This window comes from Haematobia irritans, chromosome 3 (assembly GCF_050003625.1).
Source record: "Haematobia irritans isolate KBUSLIRL chromosome 3, ASM5000362v1, whole genome shotgun sequence".
Taxonomy (NCBI): Eukaryota; Metazoa; Arthropoda; class Insecta; order Diptera; family Muscidae; genus Haematobia; species Haematobia irritans.
This window is the reverse complement of record NC_134399.1, coordinates 229,200,668-229,223,781: the sequence shown is the minus strand read 5'-3', so window position 1 is coordinate 229,223,781 and position 23,114 is coordinate 229,200,668. Positions and strand designations below refer to the sequence as shown.

Here is a 23,114-nt window from a genome sequence, read left to right as displayed (position 1 = left end):
AAATTAAGTCCAAGCGAATATAGCTCCAAAGATTTTGACTTGGATTTTTTCAAATTTGCATTATCTTCCTCGCCTACCTTTGAGGTGTTTGATAGTTTTATGTCCACTAATAGTTTAAAAATTAAAGTTAATTAAATTCTTTCGAATACATTTCAATTTTGTCTCTCCTGGTGTGTTTAGTATAATTTTCAAAATATTTTTATTTTCTCCTTCTAATTCTATTCAAACCTACATGACATTTACATACACTGCTTAGGGTTGTTAGAATTTGCTTCTTTTGTTAAATTTAGGATAATTTTATAAGGGTTTGTTTTGTAAATAAGGGTCTTCTCCTATGCCCTTATAATTTTCCAACTGTCTAAGAACGTATTTTCAAAAGCAATTATGGTACATAGTTTGAAAGGTGGCGCATGAAGGGAGAGGAAAATAATGATATTTATGCATCTAATAATATTTCTACGCTACAGCAGGAGATACCAGCATCTCCATGGGCAGTCATAATATATTTAATATTCTAATGGAATCGAATTCGATACTTATTTAGCGTTGTGTGTAAATTTGAAGTTTTTCATTTATGCGCTGCCAATGGTGTTGTAAAATGGCAAAATTTAATTATGCAAGCCTTTGGTGATTAGGTGCTGGTTTGGACACACATTTTTTATAGTTTTGTTTTTGGATGCAAATACATACTGGCTGACTAACTTTGTTATGCTATAGTATACTCCCCCATTATTACTAATCATTAGAGGACAATGTTTGTAAGGGTGTGCATGAAATCCATGGCAATAGAAAATTTAGTCTGAATAAGGATCTCTTTTTTTTATATAAATGTCACATTTTTAAAATGTTCCTTTGTCAAGGTATAATTGAAATATGTAATTATATTGTTCATCACTTTTGTAGGGTACACAAAAAAAAAATAAAAATTAGCAATTATTGAAGTTTAAAAAGCAATCAGTTAAAAAATTAACTGATAAATGAACATTTTAATCAAAATACAAAAATAAAATCAAATAAAATATTCAATTTAATTAAATAAAAAATATTTAAGATATAATTGAAAATTTTGTTCTATATACACACTATCAATTGTTTTATTAAATAAATTTTCAATATATATGAGATTAGAGTAACAATTAAATGTTCTTTGTAATCCTGTAATGATCTTGTATAGATTATAATCAGAATCAAAAAGTGAACTTTTAAATTTGTTTAAAAGTTTTTACTTTTTCAAATACGGAAAAATGATTTTTAATTTTTTCAAAAAATCACTTCTCAAACTTTTAACCTATTCAAAAATATTTTTTGAGATTTGATTTGATGATTAAATTCAATAATGAATAAAAAAAAATTGTTCAAGCCTCCTTAAAAAGAGATTACAATTTTTTGATCCAAGTCAATTTTTTTTTGTTACTATTGCTTAATATTTAATATCTTTATTGTTTTCGTTTGTTTGTTTACAGAAATGGGAACTGTTCGTCTTAAGTCGTTTGGGTTGGGATTTGTCATGTGTCACACCGTTAGATTTCTTGGAATTGTTGCTGATCCGTCTACCCATTAGAAGTGCTGACTATCCCGATTTGGATGTGGACAAAGTGCGACAACATGCCCAGGCATTTATATCGTTAGCAGCCAAAGGTAGGTTATTTGCTAATCCACTATGGTGGACAAAAAGACTAAAAATTAAATACGTTAGTTTGTTCTGTTGACATAGCGTTTTCCTGGAGGGACAAATCATAACTGAAACTCTTGAACATAAAGACAAAAGAAAATATTGTGAAATATGTGTGTCAGTCAGTCGATCTTTTCAAGTTTTTCTCTAATTTCTTTACAAATATTTACTTTCCATACTAGGCATGCATCACCTATGGTAGTGCCGCATCTGCTGTGATCGATCGATTGCTAATTACTCACATGTTTCTAATTGGCGCTAAATCATTATTGGATATTATGGAGCTAACTGTTAAATTTTACATGTGTTTAATGGGGAAAAACCTTTGGAAGAAAATGTCTTTAAGAAATATTTTCCCAGTACACTGAAAAAAAGTATTGTTATGTCAAGGATTTCCCGTCCTTAAAATACTAATGCAAATTTTGGGATAAACATTTCAATAAAGTCCTTTTTATACCCTGGTAGGCACTGACCACGCCTACCAGAAATATTGATATTAGACCCCATAAAATATATACCGATCGACTCAGAATCACCTCCCGAGTCGATCTAGCGCTTGGTGTCCGTCTGTCCGTCCGTCTGTCCATGTATTTGTTGTTCACCGGATTCTGGTCGCAATTATTAACCGATTTTGATGAAATGTGGTACAGGGATTTTTTTGGGCACAAGGACGAACGCTATTGAATTTGGAAGAAATCGGATCAAATTTAGATATAACTCCCATATATATGTATCGCCCGATTTCGACAATTGGGATTACGTTGCGCTTTTTTACAAACGGATCGTCACCAAATTTGGCAAAAAATAATCTTTTTCATCGCCCTTCAAGTCTGCAAAATTTCATCAAAATCGGGTCAAATTTAGATATAGCTCTCATATATATGTATCACCCGATTTCCCAAATTTTTCCATTAAAAACCTTATTTATCAACCGATCTTACTCAAAGTTGGCTAAATGTAATTTTCTATAGCACTAACTATATGTGCACAAAATCATGGAAATCGGTTCGGATTTAGATATAGATCCCATATATATGTATCGCCCGTTTTTCCCAAATTTGGCTATAAAAACCTTATTTATCAACCGATCGTAACCAAGGTTGGCTAAATGTAATCTTCTATAGAACTAACTGTATGTGCAAAATTTCATCGAAATCGGTTCAAATTTAGATATAGCTCCCATATATATGTAACGCCCGTTTTTCCCAAATTTGGTCGTAAAACCCTTATTTATCAACCGATCGTAACCAAGGTTGGCTAAATGTATTCTTCTATAGAACTAATTGTATGTGCAAGATTTTGCCAAATTTGGCCGTAAAACCCTTATTTATCAACCGATCGTTCTCAAAAGTTGGCTAGATGTAATCTTCTATAGCTCTAACTGTATGTGCGAAATTTCATCGAAATCAGTTCAGATTTAGATATAGCTCCCATATATAGGTATCGCCCGATTTTGCCAAATTTGGCCGTAAAACCCTTATTTAGCAACCGATCGTAACCAAGGTTGGCTAAATGTAATCTTCTATAGAACTAACTGTATGTGCAAAATTTCATCGAAATCGATTCAAATTTAGATTTCTCCTAATAACCTTATTTGCCCCTAATAACCTTATTTTTGACCATAGGGGCCTCATTTATTAACTGATCGTACTCAAATTTTTCACAAGGTAACCTTGTGTGGTATCAATCATACCTGCTAAATTTACCTGCAAAATTATACAAATTGGTTCATATTTAGATATAGGTCCCATATATATGCATCGCTCGATTTTGTCATATTTGGCCATAATACTCTTATTTATTAACCTATGTTATTCAAATTTCAAATAGATGTACTAGCTGATCGTATTTAGACTTACATGTCGTATTTAGACTTACATGCCCGATTTTTATAAATTTGGATTTATTACCCACAACTAATTGACCGATTTCTTCTTTTTTAATAATGGACTCAATATTAGTGGCATACTAACTATTTAGGTGCAAAATAAACTATAGCTCCTAATATTAGACATTTCTGCTCAGATTGTTACAAGACTCGCAATGATACCCCACAAATGCTTATGTTTACTAATTCAGTAGGGGTGGTTTAGGGTATGATATAGTCGGCCCCGCCCGACTTTCTACTTTACTCACTTGTTTCCTTATAGTTAAGGGACTCGTCTTAAAAATGGGTAGCTTTATACGTTGGACCTAGTTCAACTTGCCTTGTCGATTTTTTTTTTCAAATTTGATAAACGAATACAATAAAACAACACAACATTTTTGGTACATTCTTGTATTGCACAATGATCAGATTATAAAACTCCTTTTATATTGGAAATTGTAGTTCAATATTCAAATGGGACTTATCGAACGTGTGAATTTATTAAAGATTAGGGAGAATGTCTAACAAACGTTTTAAAGATTCTGCTTGGCATTCATATTTTGCAACCGGAAATATGCAATACTGAATTGTTAATATTGTATGTGTGTGTGTGTTCAAAAGTATTTCAATCGATGCTAGGTGTATGTGTGCGTTATCTATCGCACATGCAACAATTGCAATGCTCAATGACGAGATTCTTTTATGGCTATTGTTGGTGGAATTATTTAAAGATCGTAGCATGTTCTTCGTGTGGGCCGTGATGTCATCTTTTGAGGAAAAAAATTCTGTTTGGAACTATTTTTGAAGTCTGGTGTCTGGTAACACAAAACACTACTAGATTTGGCTTCAAACATTTTTTGTATCGCCTGGCATATTTACTTTGGGAAGGCTCCTGAGTATATTATGTCCTTTGTTCCATGTTTCTTTTTTGTTTGGATTTCGTTCTCTTTATTTTTTTTATCAAGGAGGAGTTATTCGTTACACAAAAGTGGCGTGGGAAAAATATGCGAAAGGCTTGAAAAGACCTAATCGACGACACTTTTTGTTTTTACATCGTACAGTGCTGAGGATGAGACACAACGAAGGATGGACGGACAGAGGACAAGTGAACAGAGTAAAAGACAAAAACCACCGGTCTACCGAACGACCGCTCAACCGCCCAATCATCAGACCGTTGAGCTTCAAAGGAAGTGCTAAATGTTGTCATTTTCACTGCTGCTGTAGTTGTGGTTGTGTGTAATGTTGCAATTCAGTTGAATTAAGTGCAACAGACTCTTTCAATTCTGGATATTAAAAATTTCATTGTCGTTTAATTTTTAGTTTGTTTTTGTTTTTTTTTTTAATCGATGCATACCGAGCAGTAGTTGTCCTCTCATTCTCTTTCTCCTTCTCCTGCTTTTGCTTCTCATCCTTCCATTTGGCACATTAAGAGTTATACATATGAATATGTTTGTTGGTCGTTTGGATGTGGTAGTGGTGATGACGTTAAAAAAAGCCACACTCTAAAGAATTCGTAATGACGATGAAAAAGGGCATGGCTTCGTTAAATTCATTTGATTTGTGGCCAATTGTTGTTGTCGTCTTGGCTGCTCCTGCCGTGAATGCCATCGTACATGTAAAGCAATTATCCGAAAATTCCTTCAAGTCTGGTTTTTGGTTTTCTCCTTTCCAGTGTCCTCTTGTCTTTCCCCTCTGACCCATGGGGCGATGCTGTTTGGCAAATATTGCGCTAGGCTTCATACCGATTCATTTGTGCCTTGTATATTTTGCAAAGAATCCCAGCGAACATTGCGGTTTGAGAAAGTAGATAGATAACTTCTACTTTACACTGAAAAAAGCTTACATTATGTCTTTAATGATTTTGGCATTGATTCAGAGCCGAAGAAACGGAGGATTTTCGTACTTGATATTAGGAAACAAATTTGAATGTAATCAATTTTTCAGTTTGTTTTTCAAACTCGATGTTAAGTAGAAATTAGCCATGTTTCTTCGTCTTTTAAAATAAAGCTTTTTTCTTATTTATTTATTGATTATTTTGATAGTACAGTAAATAAAAAAAATTAAAATATAAAAAGCTAACACAGTATTGGCTTTAAAAAATCTTGACCTCACATTGACACATTTTTATACCCTGTGCCACACTGTGGAACAGGATATTATAAGTTAGTGCGTATGTTTGCAACACCCAGTAGGAGACGAGATAGACACATGGTGTCTTTGGCAATAATGCTCAGGGTGGGTCCTTGAGTCGATCTAGCCATGTCCGTCTGTCTGTGAACACATTTTTGTGATCAAAGTCTAGGTCGCAGTTTAAGTCCAATCGCTTTCAAATTTGGCACAAGTTCCTGTTTTGGGTCAGAATAGAACCCTATTGATATGGGAAGAAATCGGTTCAGATTTAGATATAGCTCCCATATATATCTTTCGCCCGATATGCACTTATATGGACCCAGAAGCCACAAACATAACCGTATAGTAAAGTGTGTAGGTTAGGTTAAAGTGGCAGCCCGATTAAGATTCAGGCTCACTTAGACTATTCAGTCCATTGTGATAAGTGTGTAAAATTTGATTGAAATCGGTTCAGATTTAGATATATCTCCCATATATATCTTTCGCCCGATATGTACTTATATGGCCCCAGAAGGCAGAGTTTTACCCTAATTTGCTTGAAATTTTGCACCAGGAGAACAATAAGTACTATAGTCAGGTGTGCCAAATTTGATTGAAATAGATTCAGATTGAGATATAGCTCCGATATATATCTTTCGCCCGACATAGACTTATATGGCCCTAGAAGCTAGAGTTTTAGCCCAATTTCGTTGAAATTTTGCACTAGGAGTACAATTAGTAGTATAGTCAAGTGTGCTAAATTTTATTGAAATCGGTTCAGATTTAGATATAGCTCCCATATATATCTTTCGCCTGATTTTCCGTCATATGACCACAGAGTTCAAAGTTGTAGTCCGATTTACGTGAAATTTTTCACAGGGAGTAGAATTAAAATACTAAGTATGCATGTCAAATTTGGTTGAAATCGGTTCAGATTTCTATATAGCTTCCATATATATGATTTTCCGATTTGGGCAAAAATGACCAAAATACCCACATTTTCCTTATAAAATCGCCACTGCTAAGTCGTAAACTTGTAAAAGTGACTCAAATTTTCCTTTATTTCTAATACATATCTATCGACCGATAAATCATAAATACACTTGTGCGAAGTTGCCTTAAAATTGGTTAAGATTAAAATGTTTTCCATATTTTTTACTAACATAGGGTACCATCACAGGGCATTACCCGACTTAAATTTTAAGTCTATAGATTATAAATTTTGTTCACATGGAGTCCGATTTAAATGTATGTATTTGGAATAAACACCTTTACATATAGCACCCAACACATTTGACGGATTTGATATAGTATCGAAAATGTGGATTTACAAAGTGGTGCAGGGTATAATATAGTCGGCCCCGCCCGACTTCAGACTTTCCTTACTTGTTTTATACTCATTTCTGTGTCGAATCATCTAACTACACTGAAAAAAATATTGTCGTGAGGTCAAAGATTTCATGTCTTTAAAATACGAATGCAAATTTTGCTTAGCATAGAAGACGAATTTCTCTAATATAAAGTTTTTTCCTTGTCCAAATGTCGATAAACTTTCAATGAAGTTGTATTGTCCTTATAACTAAGTGGGTTACCTTAAAAATGAGTATCATAACATGAAAGACAAAATGTTTGGGCTAAGGTCAACTTGACTTTAATAATTCAGAAAAATTCTTTAAATTTAATGAAATTGTCTTTAAATTTGTTGCCATTTGCGTCTTTACTACAAAGTAAAAAATCGTTCAAAAATAGGACATGTTTTTCAACACTTTATTTTAAAGACGTTTTTACTTGAAACATAGCGTAATTTCTACTGGAAGTGGAGTCTTAATTTGAAAAATAAAGTTGTAACTCGTTTTTAAAGGTCTTTGATAGCATATGAAGAAAAAAAGCTGAAAAAGCGAAAACTTAAAATTTGCTTCCTACACACAAAAAAATTTTTTTGATTTCAATCACGAAAATCGCGGATTCAATCATTTTTGTAATTGAAATGTCTTCAATCACGAAAATGATAGTATCAATCACCCATTTTGATTGAAAACCAACACGATTTTTAATTAAATATTTAATTGACTTTTGTCACGGAATCAATTAATTGTGTGATTGAATCAATTAAAAACGTGATTGATTTTTAACATAAAATTCAATCACAGTTAAAATTTTAATTAATTTCGCGATAAAAATCAATCAACTATTTGATTCATTCAATTAAATAATTAATTGAAATTGGCTATAAATTTCGATCAAAAAATTTATATATTGCGACCCCAAAATCGTATTTAGTTTTTTTTTTTTCTTTTGAAATAAAAGAAAATATGTGTTTCTTATGAAACATATTTAATATTTTATTATTTTTTGAATTATGCAATAGACAAATAAATTTGGTTCTTGTCATTTGTGTTTTGTTCTAACATAACTTACAAATACAACTACTATCAATAACAACTATAGGGTGAAAAAATAAATTATATAACTCATTATCTTCCTTATAATAATAACCATGTTAGCATGCTCCTTCTAATATGTAGATGCGTCAGATTTCCAATAACTCAGCAGCCTGTAAGCTAAATTAGTTTTTCTGAAAGTAAACAGAATAATTCGAATTTAATTTTGTTCAATTAAAAGTTAATTTTGTTAAACATTACCTGCATAGAATATCAAGTTCAATTCTTAGTTCCAGGTTGCAGATTTATAATCTACTTTTGCAGTTGTAGTCTTTTAGCATAAAAAGGTGTATTAAGGAGCTCGGTAATTTATTTTTAGTAACAATTCCTTTCCAAAATTTCCACACATTAAAATCGTCTATTAAAATTTTAACCAATCAAAGACAAAACTAATGGGAAAGCAATGTAATATTTGGTATTACATTGATGATACTTTGCAAATTCTGGAAATAGAAAAAAAATATAAATGGAAAATACATATTTTTATTATTTTCGGATATTTTCATATTTTTAATTCCAAAAGAAAGAACTTTTTTACCATTACATAATTCAGCTCATTAGTTTATATACCAGATATACTGCTCTCTACTTGGGTTCAAACTGAAAAAGGCAGGTACAACAAAAATACAATTTAATGCCAACGCTACTTCGCAACTTCAAGGTGAATCTTCCAACAAACCCATACCGCTCTTGGTTTTAAGAAAACTAGGAGTGAAATTTTAAAAGATCAATACGGTACCCACTTTTTTATTGCAAACATATTATTATATATTTGATAAAATGATGGAGTTGATGGGATTGATTGGTCAATTTCACGAAATAAAATTGGTCACTAAAAGAAATGAATAAAAAATATATTATTTTAGTCCGTTTAATGTAAACAGGCTTCAATGGAAAACGGTATTCACATTTCACAATTTTTTACCTTCAATAAACGTAGATTGTTTTCCATTTTTACAATACCACAAAACACAAACACAGGTAATTTCAAATGCGTTCTGTCATATATTTTTTTTCAAACCTTTACCACGTGGCCGTATGTTGTTGCACACTTTATTTATTTCAACCCTTTGCTATGATTTGTTGTTGCGTTCAAAATATTTATGCACACATTTTGAATGCAGCAGACAGAATGTCGCCAATCATGTTTTTCAATTTACGCGAAAAACAAAAACCCAACCGTTCGTTACGAGTTACTTCCACAGACTGATCTCTCCATCATACATTGTTGATTCTCTTGTTATCTTTTCGCTCTTTCCATTGCTCAAAATTATTCAGTTTCAATCACATGTGTAATTGGAAACGGAAAAAATTTCAATCACGTTTGTAATTGAAAATTATTTCCGAATTGATTAACAAATTGATTGAATCAATTAATATTTTAATTGGAAACGTAGCAAATATCAATAATTTTTTTAATTGGTTTTTATTCGGATTTTATTAAATAATTAATTGAATTAATTAACATATTAATTGAATCCGTTTCCAAATTCAATTAAGTGTTTAATTGAACAAATTTTGGTGATAATTTTTTGTGTGTAGAAGCAAGTACACAAAACCCAAATTTAAAAGAGAATTGTGTCTTAAAAGTATCCTTACTTGTATTCTCCGCTTCTTTGGCTCGGAATCAATACCAAATTTTTTAAAGTAAAGACAAAATCTTTGGAACCGGGCATGCTTTTTTTCAGTGTATAAGAAAAAAAAAGAACTATCTATGCCAAATTCCTAAAGAGTTTCTTTGGGTTTTATGCGGGAGCAAATTTGTATTCATGCCCATCAATGCGAGAAGTTCCTCAGACAAAGACTTGTCGTAAGTCAAGCAGATTGTCAGTTGTGAGAATGTTGGGACCACAAAAAAGGGTAAATATATAAATCAAATAAAAAAAATTTTCTCTATGAAATCATTTTTTGTTTGTGTAATTATATATATACTTTTTTATTTTTATTTTATATTTTTCTGTTTTTTGTTTTTGTTTTTGTTTTTTTTTTGCAAATTGTGATTATTGAAAATTGCGTTTCTGACACACACGGGTTATATGAACCACATAACCTGATCTCTGGAATTTTAAACAAATTGTAGAACAATTTTAAAATCCGTTATTACCAGATATCTATACCTAACCAAACCAAATATATTTCCTTTAAAAATCTTAAAAGTATTCTAAAATTAATAAAAAACACATTTTGCTTTTGTGAAAAATATTATCTAATACTGTTTTTTATATTTATATAACCATTGCTATAACCGATTTCCTTTCAAAGTGGATTCTCTTTGTCTTGTATGTTGAGTGTGTGCAAAGTTTGCTGGTCTTTGCCACATGTTATTGCACCTTTCGACGAACTTAATCATTGCAGATCGTCTACAGATTTGCTTTGCATTCATTCTGAAATTTTTGAAGCGTTGCGGTGGTCGCCAATGAATTATTTTACATTACTAACAATGCCATTATGGGAAGTAAAACAAAAAATAAACCATAGACTATGGACATTGAGTCCTTCTGCATTTTGGCTATATGCTCTGGAACACATGGGCAAAACACACACATAAACATTTCGGACTAAAAGTATGAGGTCCTCGTCAAAGGAATTTGTATTGAGAGGGCGGTAAAACGATTTTTGTTTTGCCTTCAAAAAAGGCTATAAACACGATGGTACATTGTCTGAAATTTCATTGGAAATGTATGTCGAAGATCATGCTGAGACACTACCATAACACCACCTCCACCATACCATAATGCCATTCGCCGGCAGTGAGAAGAGAAAAAGGTCCCTAACCAACTATGTTCAGGGGGGAGGGGATAGGTTATTTCGTTAACCAGAGCTTATTGCAAAGTCCTCTTATTGATGGCCCTAAACCGGTCCGGCTTTTGATGCGCCACCTAAAAGGCTTCTTCTCTTCGATGCTGCAGCCATGTCGACGCATTGTTACGATACGAAATATTAAAAGGTTCATTTTATGTAAATAACATTTCCAAGGCTCTGCCAATAGCTTTGCTTTTTGAGTGGAAAAAAATGACCGAAAATGAAATGCGGCGATTAAAAGAGGCGACAAGACGACCAACAAGCAAGATGTCCATCCAAAGACTATGGCCAAAAGCATGAACAGTGATTGGAGTAAGTGATTTTAAAGGTTTCCTTTGAAGACTCTCAATTAAGACATAAATTGAACAAATTTATGCTTTTCGAAGAGGGGAGTTACCCCTGTAAGCTAGCTACAACCCCGATTCCTTGTTATTCTCATTTTGTTCTCATGTTGAATGTCTGAGTCGATGATAAGAATGAACGGTGCCAATTTTTTTTGCTCGTAGTATTTTTTTTTTTTTCATAAAAAATCTTGTAGTTACTGTCGATGTCGTGATGTGGTGGTGATTAGGGTTAGTGAATCGATACCCTTTCATACATTTTATTTGAAATTGGAAACTTTTTAGCTTCAGTAAGCAACAGAAAAAAAGAAGCATGCGTAGCATATCTCAGACTTTACATTTTGGAATATTTGACACTTTTTTTTAAATAGTTTCTATATATTAATATTTTCTCATTCATATCTTTGTTTTTTTCTTCATTGCAGAGCACCATTTTTCTATGTACTCCGCCAGCACCATTGCAGCTTCATCAATTGCGGCCGCTCTTAGTGGTTTAAATTGGCATTTGCGTACGGGTCAAAATTTACGCTATTTACTTAATCTTCTAACTGATCTAACCAGTGTCGAACAGGTAAGGAACTTCGATAGACATGCGGATATCTAAAATAAATGAATATTACCCAGGAATCACTCTCCAATTATCAAGTAATCTTATAAAAACAATTATATGTCTATCGGTCATTTTCATGTAGCTTCGTTAGGCTTTGACTGCCAGTTAATAGAAAATAAATTGCAAATATCTCTTCTTCAGTTAACTTTAACTGAAAAAGTTTCAGCAGTTAAGTTCTTAACTGACATAGGCAAGGTGACAGATATGTCGATAGTGCAGTTTAAAAGTTCGTTAGCTAACGTATCACTAACGGAGCTTAATGAAAATGGGGGTAGGACCTGTGAGGAAGGTACTTCTCTGCAGCATTACCATGAGCTAAATTGTATGTCAGGAAAACGGATCATATTTTTTTATTATTCCCAATATATTTTAAATAATATTTAATCATAGTTTTACAATGTTATTTATACCGATAGAAATCATTTTGAATATGGGTATTGGTATTGGTAATGGGCTTGCTATTAATTTCTAAAATTTGTATCAAATTAAAACGCGAACATTCCAAACAAAACACCCGAAAATTATAAATGTCATTTTCAAAATAAAAAATAAAAACAAAAACATAGAATTTACTTAATTTAAAAAAGTTATCAACCTCCAGGTCTCGAACCCAAACCACGAGGTGCGACTTGAATAGCTACGCAGCTATTAAATTTCTTCCCACGAAGATAAATATTGTTTCACGAGCAATTATTTATTGTTATTTGGTTCAAATTCTAAGCCAGCTTATTTCAGTTTTTTAAATTTATGTTGCCAAGCAATCATTCATCTGCTTGTACAGCTAATGCAGGCTGGTTTTACGCCCAATGAATTATTCTACATAACAATACAATTATATACAAGAATAGGAAGAAATTGGTCTCATAAAGTTATTGAAAACATGCTATATACCAACCTACACAAACGTAGCTATACATATTTCATCGCCGGCTAAAGAGAATTTTCATAACCTTCAGTATAGATTTGACGGGGGAGATGAATCATTTTGATTCTGTGCTGACAAGTTTTTTTTTTTTTAGCGTCAATTCAAGTCCAACATTACTAAACGTGTAGACCTCATAATTATCTGCAGCAACTTTGAAATTTCAATTGGAACGCTTACGATGGAGTGATGGAGCTTATAGAGGAATAACCATTAGAATAATCGAATGCTTTATTTATTTATTATACCCTTCACCACTACTGTGGTACAGGGTATAATAAGTTTGTGCATTTGTATGTAACGCCAAGAAGGAGTAATCATAGACCAACCTTTTAGTATACGGATCGGCTTAGAATTAAATTCTGAGTCGATTTAGCGATGTCCGTCTGTCTGTCTGCCTGTCCGTCTGTCTGTCTGTCTGTTGGTGTATTTTTGTGTGCAAAGTACAGCTCGCAGTTTTAGTCCGATTGTCCTAAAATTTGGTATGGGGTCCTCTTTCGGCTCAAAGACACCCAGAAAAAAGTGACCCCTTCTTTAAGTTAAAATGAACTCATTGTGAAGAAAGTTGAACTTTGTATAGAGCCAAAGACATTTTATTTGTGTGAACGATGTGATTTTCGTAGAAATTAGGAATAATGCATTCCATATATTAGTTAACATTTTCCTATATTTTTATACCACTTTACTACAGAATGAAAAAATTTAACTAATTTGAATTCATATATGGAATGATTTTATTGAAATTTTTTCATTCATTTCGACAAATCTTACACATTTGTGGTAAAACTTTTACTTCATAATTAGAACTGCTTACCTTCGTTTTTAAATACAATTTTATTTATTTCTATAAGCAATTTTATCTTCAATAAAAGACATGTTTTATTAATATATTGAATATATTTATTAAGAATCAACAGCATCGAATCTCTTTGAAATATTAGTGTATTATTCCACTATTTCCAATTTCCGTGTGATATTATCAACTGTAAAACACACTTTTTCTTCTTCTTGTACTTTTCACTTTTAATAAGTTGCTGCCTAACGATTTTGTCCTCCTTTTACAATTTCAATACCTATAAATATAAAAAATCATAAAACATTTTTGTTGCAAAAGGTTAGCGTCACTGAATATTACCTGATAATTGATGATTCCAAAATGAAGACAAATGAAAGGGTTGTTATTCTGCTGGTGTTTTCTTTCTTTATACACTATCACGAACATTGATAGATTTATTTAAAAAAACGAAAATTTTTCTCACTAATTTAAAATAACAAATATTTTATATATTTTATTTGTTATTTATTATATTATTTTACCATATTATTTTTTTAACAATCTCTCCGTATACCAAAACAACGCGATTCCAACTAAAAAAACAACCGACGCGCAAATATATCGATTACACCCACGCGCAAACACATCGATTACGATGACAGGTATCGATTACAGGTAGACAATAGAAATTTAGGAAAATTTCCTATATTCTAACAAGTGTGTTTCCTTAAGTTTTGAAAGGATTGCATACTTCTTAGTACGAATAAACTAAAATATTTTTCTATGCCAAGTGTTGTTCGTATGTATGAAAAACTTTCTATTATAAAGGAAGTCGCAATTATCATTTTATAAGAAATTGTACTAATTTTGAGGAAACTTGGTTTTAGTTCGGTTTTTGTTTATTTTTACGAATGCTTTGTTATCGGTGAATAAAATTTTCTTTTTCAGTAGTAAATTCTTATACCCAGTGAAGAAAATAGTATGAGTAAAATTCCATGCCTTATTCTAGTTAATGAACTAATCCTAACTGCTTACAGTTTAGGATTTTTTTACTGAAACGAGTAAATTTTATTATTTTTCACAAAAATTTACCTTAATGGAAATAAAATGGATAAACTATATTGATGAAAATTTTTTCCTTTAGTTTCGAAGGCACTTTTTTCTGGGTGGACGATCCCTATTGATCGGTTCAGATTTAGATATAGCTGCCATATATATTTTTCACCGATCTGGTCATAATTGGCGTGTATATCAACCGATCTTCCTCAAATTCCGTACATCCGAATATTTTATGAGTCTCGAAAAACTTGCAAAATATCAGCCAAATCGGTTCAGATTTAGATATAGCTCCCATATATAGCTTTCGCCCGATTTACACTCATTTGCCCACAGAGGCCAATTTTTTGCTCCGATTTAGTTGAAATTTTGCATAGGGAGTAGAATTAGCATTGTAACTATGCGTGCCAAATTTGGTTGAAATCGGTTCAGATTTGGATATATCTCCCATATATAGCTTTCGCCCGATTTGCACTGATATGACCGCAGAGGCCAATTTTTAACTCCGATTTAGTTCAAATTTTGCACAGGGAGTAGAATTAGCATTGTAACTATGCGTGCCAAATTTGGTTGAAATCGGTTCAGATTTGGATATACAGTCGAAGCTCTGTTTAACGAATATCCCATTTAGCGAAAATCCAATTTAACGAAAGTACCAATTCTTAACGTTGAGTACTCTAAATAACGAACGGTTGAACAAAATTTACGTTCGATTTAACGAAAATGCTTTGAATCTTAAGAAAATAAACAACACAAAGTAAGCAATATTTGACGATTTTGAGAATGACTTAAGTCCTTAGGAAATATCCACAAAGTACGGCATTCCCAAAATATTTAGATTACATCATATGTTTGGAAACACATATTCAATGGCCGGGTAATTAGGTAAAGTTAGGTTAGATAGATGGCAGCTCCGTTACGGAAATGAATCTACCCCAGGACCGGTACAGGCCTACTCCCTGAATAGTAGTCTTGTGAATAGACCGGTCCCAGTTCTGTTCGAAACGTATGGAAGGAACACGGGTTTGTCATTGACGGAGGTAAATTTACACTGCAGGACACGGCTTGGACTCATTCCAAAGCACATGACTTGAGAGAACTTAGTTGGACTAGACAGCTGCTCATGAACCAGTCTGGGACACACCCTTAGGAAAAGGTATTATTTTTATCATCCCAATTGCATCAGAAAGAAAAACTATTGGAATATGTTGACCCATAGCTATATGTCTAGATCCAATAAAACTTAAAAATCAAAAGAGTTTAAAACTCAAAAATTTTTATGAAAATTTAAAAACTGCGACAAACTGGAGCACTGGTACTAGTCCTGTGATAGGTCCGTTAGTGGCAATATACACAAAATTTTCGTAGGATCGCTAATTGGACAGGTGGTGAATTTTTCTCTTATTAATAGTACTACCCGATCCTATATTTAGTTCTTATAGCTGAAGAGAAATTAAGAAATACACAGGAATGTCAATATCATTTGTGGGAGGGATAACCTACGGCTGAAAAACTTTTTTTTGGTGCTGGTACGTTGAGAGTAACATACATCTATGCCGACAGGAGCTTGTAGGACGTTTAGGAAGATGTTACTGTGAAAACTACCTATGCCTGGCCCATCTTGAAACCGGAGACTGGAAACAAATTACGCTAAGAAGTTAGAGCACACAAATATTGACATGGGTGTATATAGGCCCCCATAAGAAAGCGAATCTTGGATCCTCTTTTCAATCTAACCTCAACTAGATGTATCAAGTTCATCAGTTTTTAAGGATTATTTAAATCAATATTTTTTAAGTGCCTCTGTAGTTTGATTTTGCCAAATACTTATGAATTTTCACTCATCTGGTAAAAAACTACGATTTTCAATACAAGTTACCATTTAATATTCCCGTTCGATTTAACGAATTTTTCGAAATAACGAAATGGCCTGACAATATATCGTTCGTTAAACCGAGCTTCGACTGTATCTCCCATATATAGCTTTCGCCCGATTTTGAAATTTTGCACAGGGAGTAGAATTAGTATTGTAGCTATGCGTGCCAAATTTGGTTGAAATCGGTTCAGACTTAGATATAGCTCCCATATATATGTTTTTCTGATTTCGACAAAAATGGTCAAAATACCAACATTTTCCTTGTAAAATCGCCACTGCTTAGTCGAAAAGTTGTAAAAATGACTCTAATTTTCCTAAACTTCTAATACATATATATCGAGCGATAAATCATAAATAAACTTTTGCGAATTTTCCTTAAACTTGCTTCAGATTTAAATGTTTCCCATATTTTTTTTACGAACATTGTGTTTTCCAACCTAGTGCATTAGCCGACTTAAATTTTGAGTCTATAGATTTTGTAGAAGTCTATCAAATTCTGTCCAGATCGAGTGATATTTAAATGTATGTATTTGGGACAAACCTTTATATATAGCCCCCAACACATTTGACAGATGTGATATGGTATCGAAAATTTAGATCTACAAAGTGGTGCAGGGTATAATATAGTCGCCCCCGCCCGACATTAGACTTTCCTCACTTGTTTTTATTTATTTATTTGCTCGATTTTGTAATTTGAAGCCATGGGCCGATATAGGTTAAATTACAATAAAAAATACTTATCCTTTGTGAAAAGAAAAGACTTCCAAATTTAACATTTTCTAATTCTGAGTACATCAGTATATAAAATATTCTCGTAGGCATATTTTCATCCATATCAATTCTCTCGAACAGCCGTTTCTCGTCTAGCTAGTCTTTCCTAGGAAATACAAAACAAAAATCACATCACATTTTAATGGTAATAAAAATTAATGACGCGACGTTTAAGTTTTCCCAGGATTTTCATGTACTTAGAATAGCAGAACATAACATGCCGTTGCATTTAATTAATGTAAATTGTGGTGTTAATTTGCAAACTAATTAATGTCGAGGTCGCCGAGACAACACCATCGATGTTGTCACTTAAAAATGTCTCCAGTTTTATTCCAGTGTAACAGAGTACTGTGAGAGAAAGAAAATATTTTATTGCATTGAAGTTCAAGTTTAACGATGTCCTATGCATCATTTATTTGCAAATTTTTCGTTTTCGTTTACATTTGCATTAGTCATGGGGTTTCTCAGCTATAGTGCCTGGGCAAATGTGGAGTGAGAAAGTAAGGAGGAGACTTTTTGAAGTTCACATGCATAGGGGAGGACTTAGGAGAAGTTTTGTTTTACATTTTAAGAATTCCCACATAATTTCCATATGTTTTGCATTTGTTAAGACCTTGGTATTTAACATTTATTTTTCTATTGTATTCCCATGGAATAATCGGAAATAATAAAATTGATGATTTCCTTTTATTAATTCTAGGACAATTTACATGATTGCATGATGAAAATGGAAACGATATTTGAAGAGCATAGCCGTAATCTCCAACCATATTTGGGTAGTGCGGAACAATTTCAACATCAACAACAAATGCAAGGAGGGGTAACAATATGCTCCTCATCATCACCTGTATCGTCATCACCGTCAATACCAAATCAATCTCAATATACACAGAATCCCCACTATCATCATCATCAGCAGCAGCAGCAGCAATATTATGAGCAGCAGTACATACACCAGCATCAACAGCAACACCTCCATCATCACCATCACCAGCAGCAGCAGCAGCATCATTATAAAGCTCTACATCATCATTCCACAGCGTCCTCTCCGTCTATTTCGCCTACGTCAAATCATGATTTGGTCACTGCCAATGTCATACTACCCAATTTAACACAAACCTGTAAAATGCAGGCCAATGCCCAAAAAGAGGTGCAGGATATAAAATTCTAAGTCGTATTTTTTAAGATCTATTGCTAGTGTTTTTGTATTTACACCATTCAAACAATTAATGTACCAACCAATTAACAACCACTGTTGTTTATTCTATAATTAAGGATCATTTGAATTTGAAAATCGAATTAATGCGCTAATAATAATTAGAGCCTTTTTCTAAAATCAATCAATACAACTCTTTCCCCCACTCCATATTATATTTTTTATACATATATATTTTTATTTTATTTAATGATTATTATTTTTTTTATTTCGTTGGTGCTCCCGTTTATTTTGTATAGCATTTTACAAAAAACTGAATTGTATTTTATGTTCAAGCAATTTTTTTTTATTTTTTAACTGAATTTGTTTTTTTTTTCAAACTTTTTTGAATTTTTGTTTCTTTTTTTTAATAATTATGTTACTAAATTAATTAGTAACTGCATATATATTTTTTAATTTTTGTATCTATATACACATAATCGTATACAAATATTGTTGGTCGTATGTGTATCTTGGTAATCTTTTGAAGATTTCTTTGTTGATATCTCTTAGGCACCGCATTAATGTTCGGTTTTTGAATAGGCTGTAAAATGTCATATTTATTAAAAAGAAAAAAAAAAACAAAAAGAAAATACCTCTTATATATTTTTTTCTAATTTTATAAATTATAAATATAGGAATGAAAATCAACTGTAAATAGTATAGAATCTACTCCAGAGTGTATCTCGCCCGCCTCCACCCACACATAAATATTCAAAAAGTAAAAGAAAATTTTCAAAATAATTGAAAACTCCACAAAAGAAATTTATTTGGCTGGCTGCATGAGGAACCAGAAGTAATTATAGACTGAATAAAATAAAACCATAAAAAACAAGAAACATTTAAGAATTTTTTATAAAAGAAAAACAAACAAAAAAAATTAGAAATTGAAAACTGGAAAAAATATCTACATTGAAATCGTATCTTAAAAAAACTGAAGAAACACCGATTAAATTTATATTAAGCTATTCTATATTCATTATATATATCATTAAGATTTTTTTGTTCTAAGGAACTGAATGTTTTCCACATACACAACCTTAGATAAAAAAAACAAAACAAACGTTAAAAACCTAATTGCATTTTTGGATTTTTTTTTTGTAAAAGAAACATGTAAATTGTAACAATTGTATACAGAAAACCGAAAAAACATAAATGGAACTTAAAATCCTCGCTCAAAGTTACCAAAACCTAAAAGAAAATTGGTTTCACTGACTCTGATTATAAAAGAAGAAAACAAAACAAAAAAAATCTAAGATTATTGTTAACTTGTATATTTAAGTATAAGACTAAAGGAAAACTCGCATACACACACGCGCCCGCAAACACACGCACACATCTATATAACAAAAATTGATTCCTAGACCTAAGGAGGGTGAATCTTTAACTTGTTGTTTGTTTTGACCCATCTAGTGGCCATAACGAGTTTTCAGTTGAGGAAACCTTAAGGTCTAGTTTCTAATACCAATACACACAGACGAATACCAATGCACAATTAATGGCAGGGAATCATGAAAATTTAACAATAAATCCCTTAACTTGTGATGAACTTAAAACGTATGTACATGCTGTACATAGACCAGAAGAAATAAAAAAAAAACGCACAAACAGATTAAAACAAAAATTTATATCATAATGGCCTTGATTATTATTGTAACCAGGTGGTAGGGGAATATATACAGATACGCTTTTCTCAAGACATGTTCTATAAACCACGTCGCTAAAAAATTGTAATATACAAAAAATGTAAACTATTTGAGAATGAAAATTATTTAAATGGAATGAACCTCTAGCCTTCCCAGGATTTTATCCCTTAAATACATCTGTTCTCTATGACTGTACTTATTTTCCCTAAAATAGGATGGACACACAGGCACAAGGAATGGTTTATTCCTTACATCGATTCAAATTTCAAACATAGAAAGTCTATTGGAAAAGAAATTGTCTGTAATTGGACTTGAAAATCGATTTGGAATTCCGTAGATAAACTTGAATTATGGAATATTTTTTGCTTAGAACATCTAGTGAATTCGAATGACTACATTTATTTGCTATGTAAAGTTCAAATACATATTTCCTTAGCACTTACTACCCACAAATAAGTAATACTTCACTGCAAAATAGAAAACCGAATTATCTTTTGTTAGAGAAAAATGACAGATTCAAATATAATGCGGCTTTAAAGAAAATATTTTAACGGTCAAGAGAAACTTTAACTTTGATATTTTATATGTAGTGGTTCTATGAAATAATATTGAAACACCTGCCTGAATTTGGCATGGAGAAATAGTTCACAAATCCCATGCAAACATATTAAATATCGGATGACCGGATGATTGTCGCATTCTTCATTCAAAGAACAAAAAATTTTTAACGTTGAAAATTTGACTTCGTCAATATTAAAAGTGTGCCCATATCCTAACTAACCTTGTTTTAGGTGGAGCAAACAAAGGAATCCAAAAATTGGAAATCTACTTTTTGTCCAAGAAGTTGATTTTGTCTCTTGCGTATGTTCAATATCCTTTTGTTTGTGTCTATAAAATTGACTTTTACAAAAAAATCCTAAAAATTGGAAAATCGAATTTGTCAAGGTTGGATCTAAATTAAATTTAATTTTAAATTACATCCGATTAGAAGTAAAATTAGTAGGAAGATTTGACATAAGAAAATGTATTGTCAGATTTTATTTCATATAGGAACATTGCGTTTTTGCTTGGGTTTCTATAATTTCATATCCCGAGAATTAAAAAAAAAACTTTGTTCTAATATTTTGAAAAATTAAGAAGTGGATTTTACCAAAATGAAAACAAGACGGGTTTTAATTTTATTTACCATTTTTTATAAATTTACTTTTTATATATATTTTTATTGTGTATTTTCCCGGCAAGCCACAAGAACCAATGACCAGAATTCAATTTATCTAAATTTGTATAAATACATGACATGCATTTCACCACAACCTAGGTTCGGTTAAAAAATGGGCACATATTTATCCAATGTAAAAAGCTATTTTTCCCTGAACTGCACTGGCTAATATTCATACCATTAGAAATTTTGAATGGTAAATTATAGATCCTAAACTCAAATAGTTAACATTTTCAGGATTAATCAATCGCACTCAAGAACTACAATAAAAACAACCAAACTTGTAAAATGTTTAAAATAAACACATATAAAAAAATTAAGACTAATCAGTAAACTAAACAAAAGAATGTAAAATGAAATAAAAAACATAAACGCTTATTTGTTTATAATTAAAACAAAACAAAATATTAATAATTTTTGAAAAAAAAAAAATACAAAGAAAAAACACAAAAACGTTTTAAGCATCTATTTCGCATGCTTATAAACTGACCTTTATATTGTAATACATATACGTATGTATAATTTAAATTAGAATTTCTATTTACGCTAAATAGACAGACAAAAGAAAAACTACTATCGTAAACATACCAATCCGATTGTATCTTAAAATTAAAATAAAAATTATAAAAAAAACCAACTAATTTAAAGTATAACCATTGTCATTGTCAGACAAAATAAATTTGTATAAAAAAATGAAAAGGAAAAAGATTGAAAAAAAATAAATGAATTAGCTTTAAGATCATTAGTTTTTATGTAATTTAGACATAAGACTATATCTTTAAATGACACCAATACCACAAACAATCAATTTACCACAAACAAGAAGGAATCCAATATAAGGTTACATTACTTTGGCCTATCTTTGGCCTTTAGTGTACCTTGATTTTATATATAAAAAGAGAAAAACAAACAACTGCTAAGAACCAGAACTGCCTTTTTCACTGAAGCCTCGGTGATATGTAATGAGGTTATGTTTGTGATGAGGACTTTATTTTATCGTAATATTGAACTGAAAAGAAAAATATGTCCTCGTCAAATCCAATAAATTCAAATATAAAAAGAATAACAATTTTGTTTTAATCCATATGGGTCTAGAGATGGGTAATAAATAATAGTGCACAGTGTTTTCGTTCAATTAGTTAGTGCTCCAAGATCTACAGTGAAACCCCTCAAACTTGGACACTTTGAAAATCGGACACCTCCCAAACGTGGACAGTTGTCTAGGGACGTTTGCTGTATTAACACATTAGAATTAACCTCTCATAAATGGACACCTCCAAAATGTGGACAAAATATAGTAGACCATGACTGTGCACCTTTCAGAGGTTTCACTGTATGTTGTTGTAGCCCTTTGGAGTTGGTATTTTCGAGTTTTTCGGGAAATAAGCATACTCCAAATGGGGGTTTGCAGTCCTTGGACAGGGTTGAAAACCCTGTGTCCGTCCCGGGCCGTAGACCCGACTGCAACGAGGGCGGATTTTGTTGTTGTTGTTGTTGTAACAGTTTTTAATGTAGTTTCATCCATTTTGTTCTATGCTTGTGTAGTTCAGCTGGTAGCCAGATCAAGGAACTCTGCGACAAGGATGGGGTGTGTCCAGAGTGATCTGGTAGTGAGACGGGTAGGCTTAGCTGGGCAAGCAAAAAGGTGACGAGTGTCATGTGGCCCTTGATTACAGATGGGACACACGTCAGCTACGCTGCTATCAATTACTGATAAGTATGAATTGAGGCGGCTGCACTTGCCTGAAGTTAGTTGGACCAAAACTACCATTGTCTGCCGTGGGAGGTCTCTCTCCTCCGGTGCTATGGTCG

The 23,114-nt window shown here is 32.1% G+C and overlaps 1 protein-coding gene across 1 annotated transcript in view; it reads left to right on the top strand.

Annotated features, from left to right (window-relative positions):
- Positions 1-22,371, top strand: part of CycD (cyclin D) — a 121,458-nt gene extending 99,087 nt beyond the window's left edge. Inside the window, exons 3-5 of the mRNA XM_075298305.1 lie at positions 1,464-1,638; positions 11,658-11,803; positions 17,943-22,371. Coding sequence (XP_075154420.1) covers positions 1,464-1,638; positions 11,658-11,803; positions 17,943-18,413 — 792 coding nt within the window. The 3' untranslated portion in view covers positions 18,414-22,371. The remainder of the gene's footprint in view (positions 1-1,463; positions 1,639-11,657; positions 11,804-17,942) is intronic.
- The last annotated feature ends 743 nt before the right edge of the window (positions 22,372-23,114 follow it).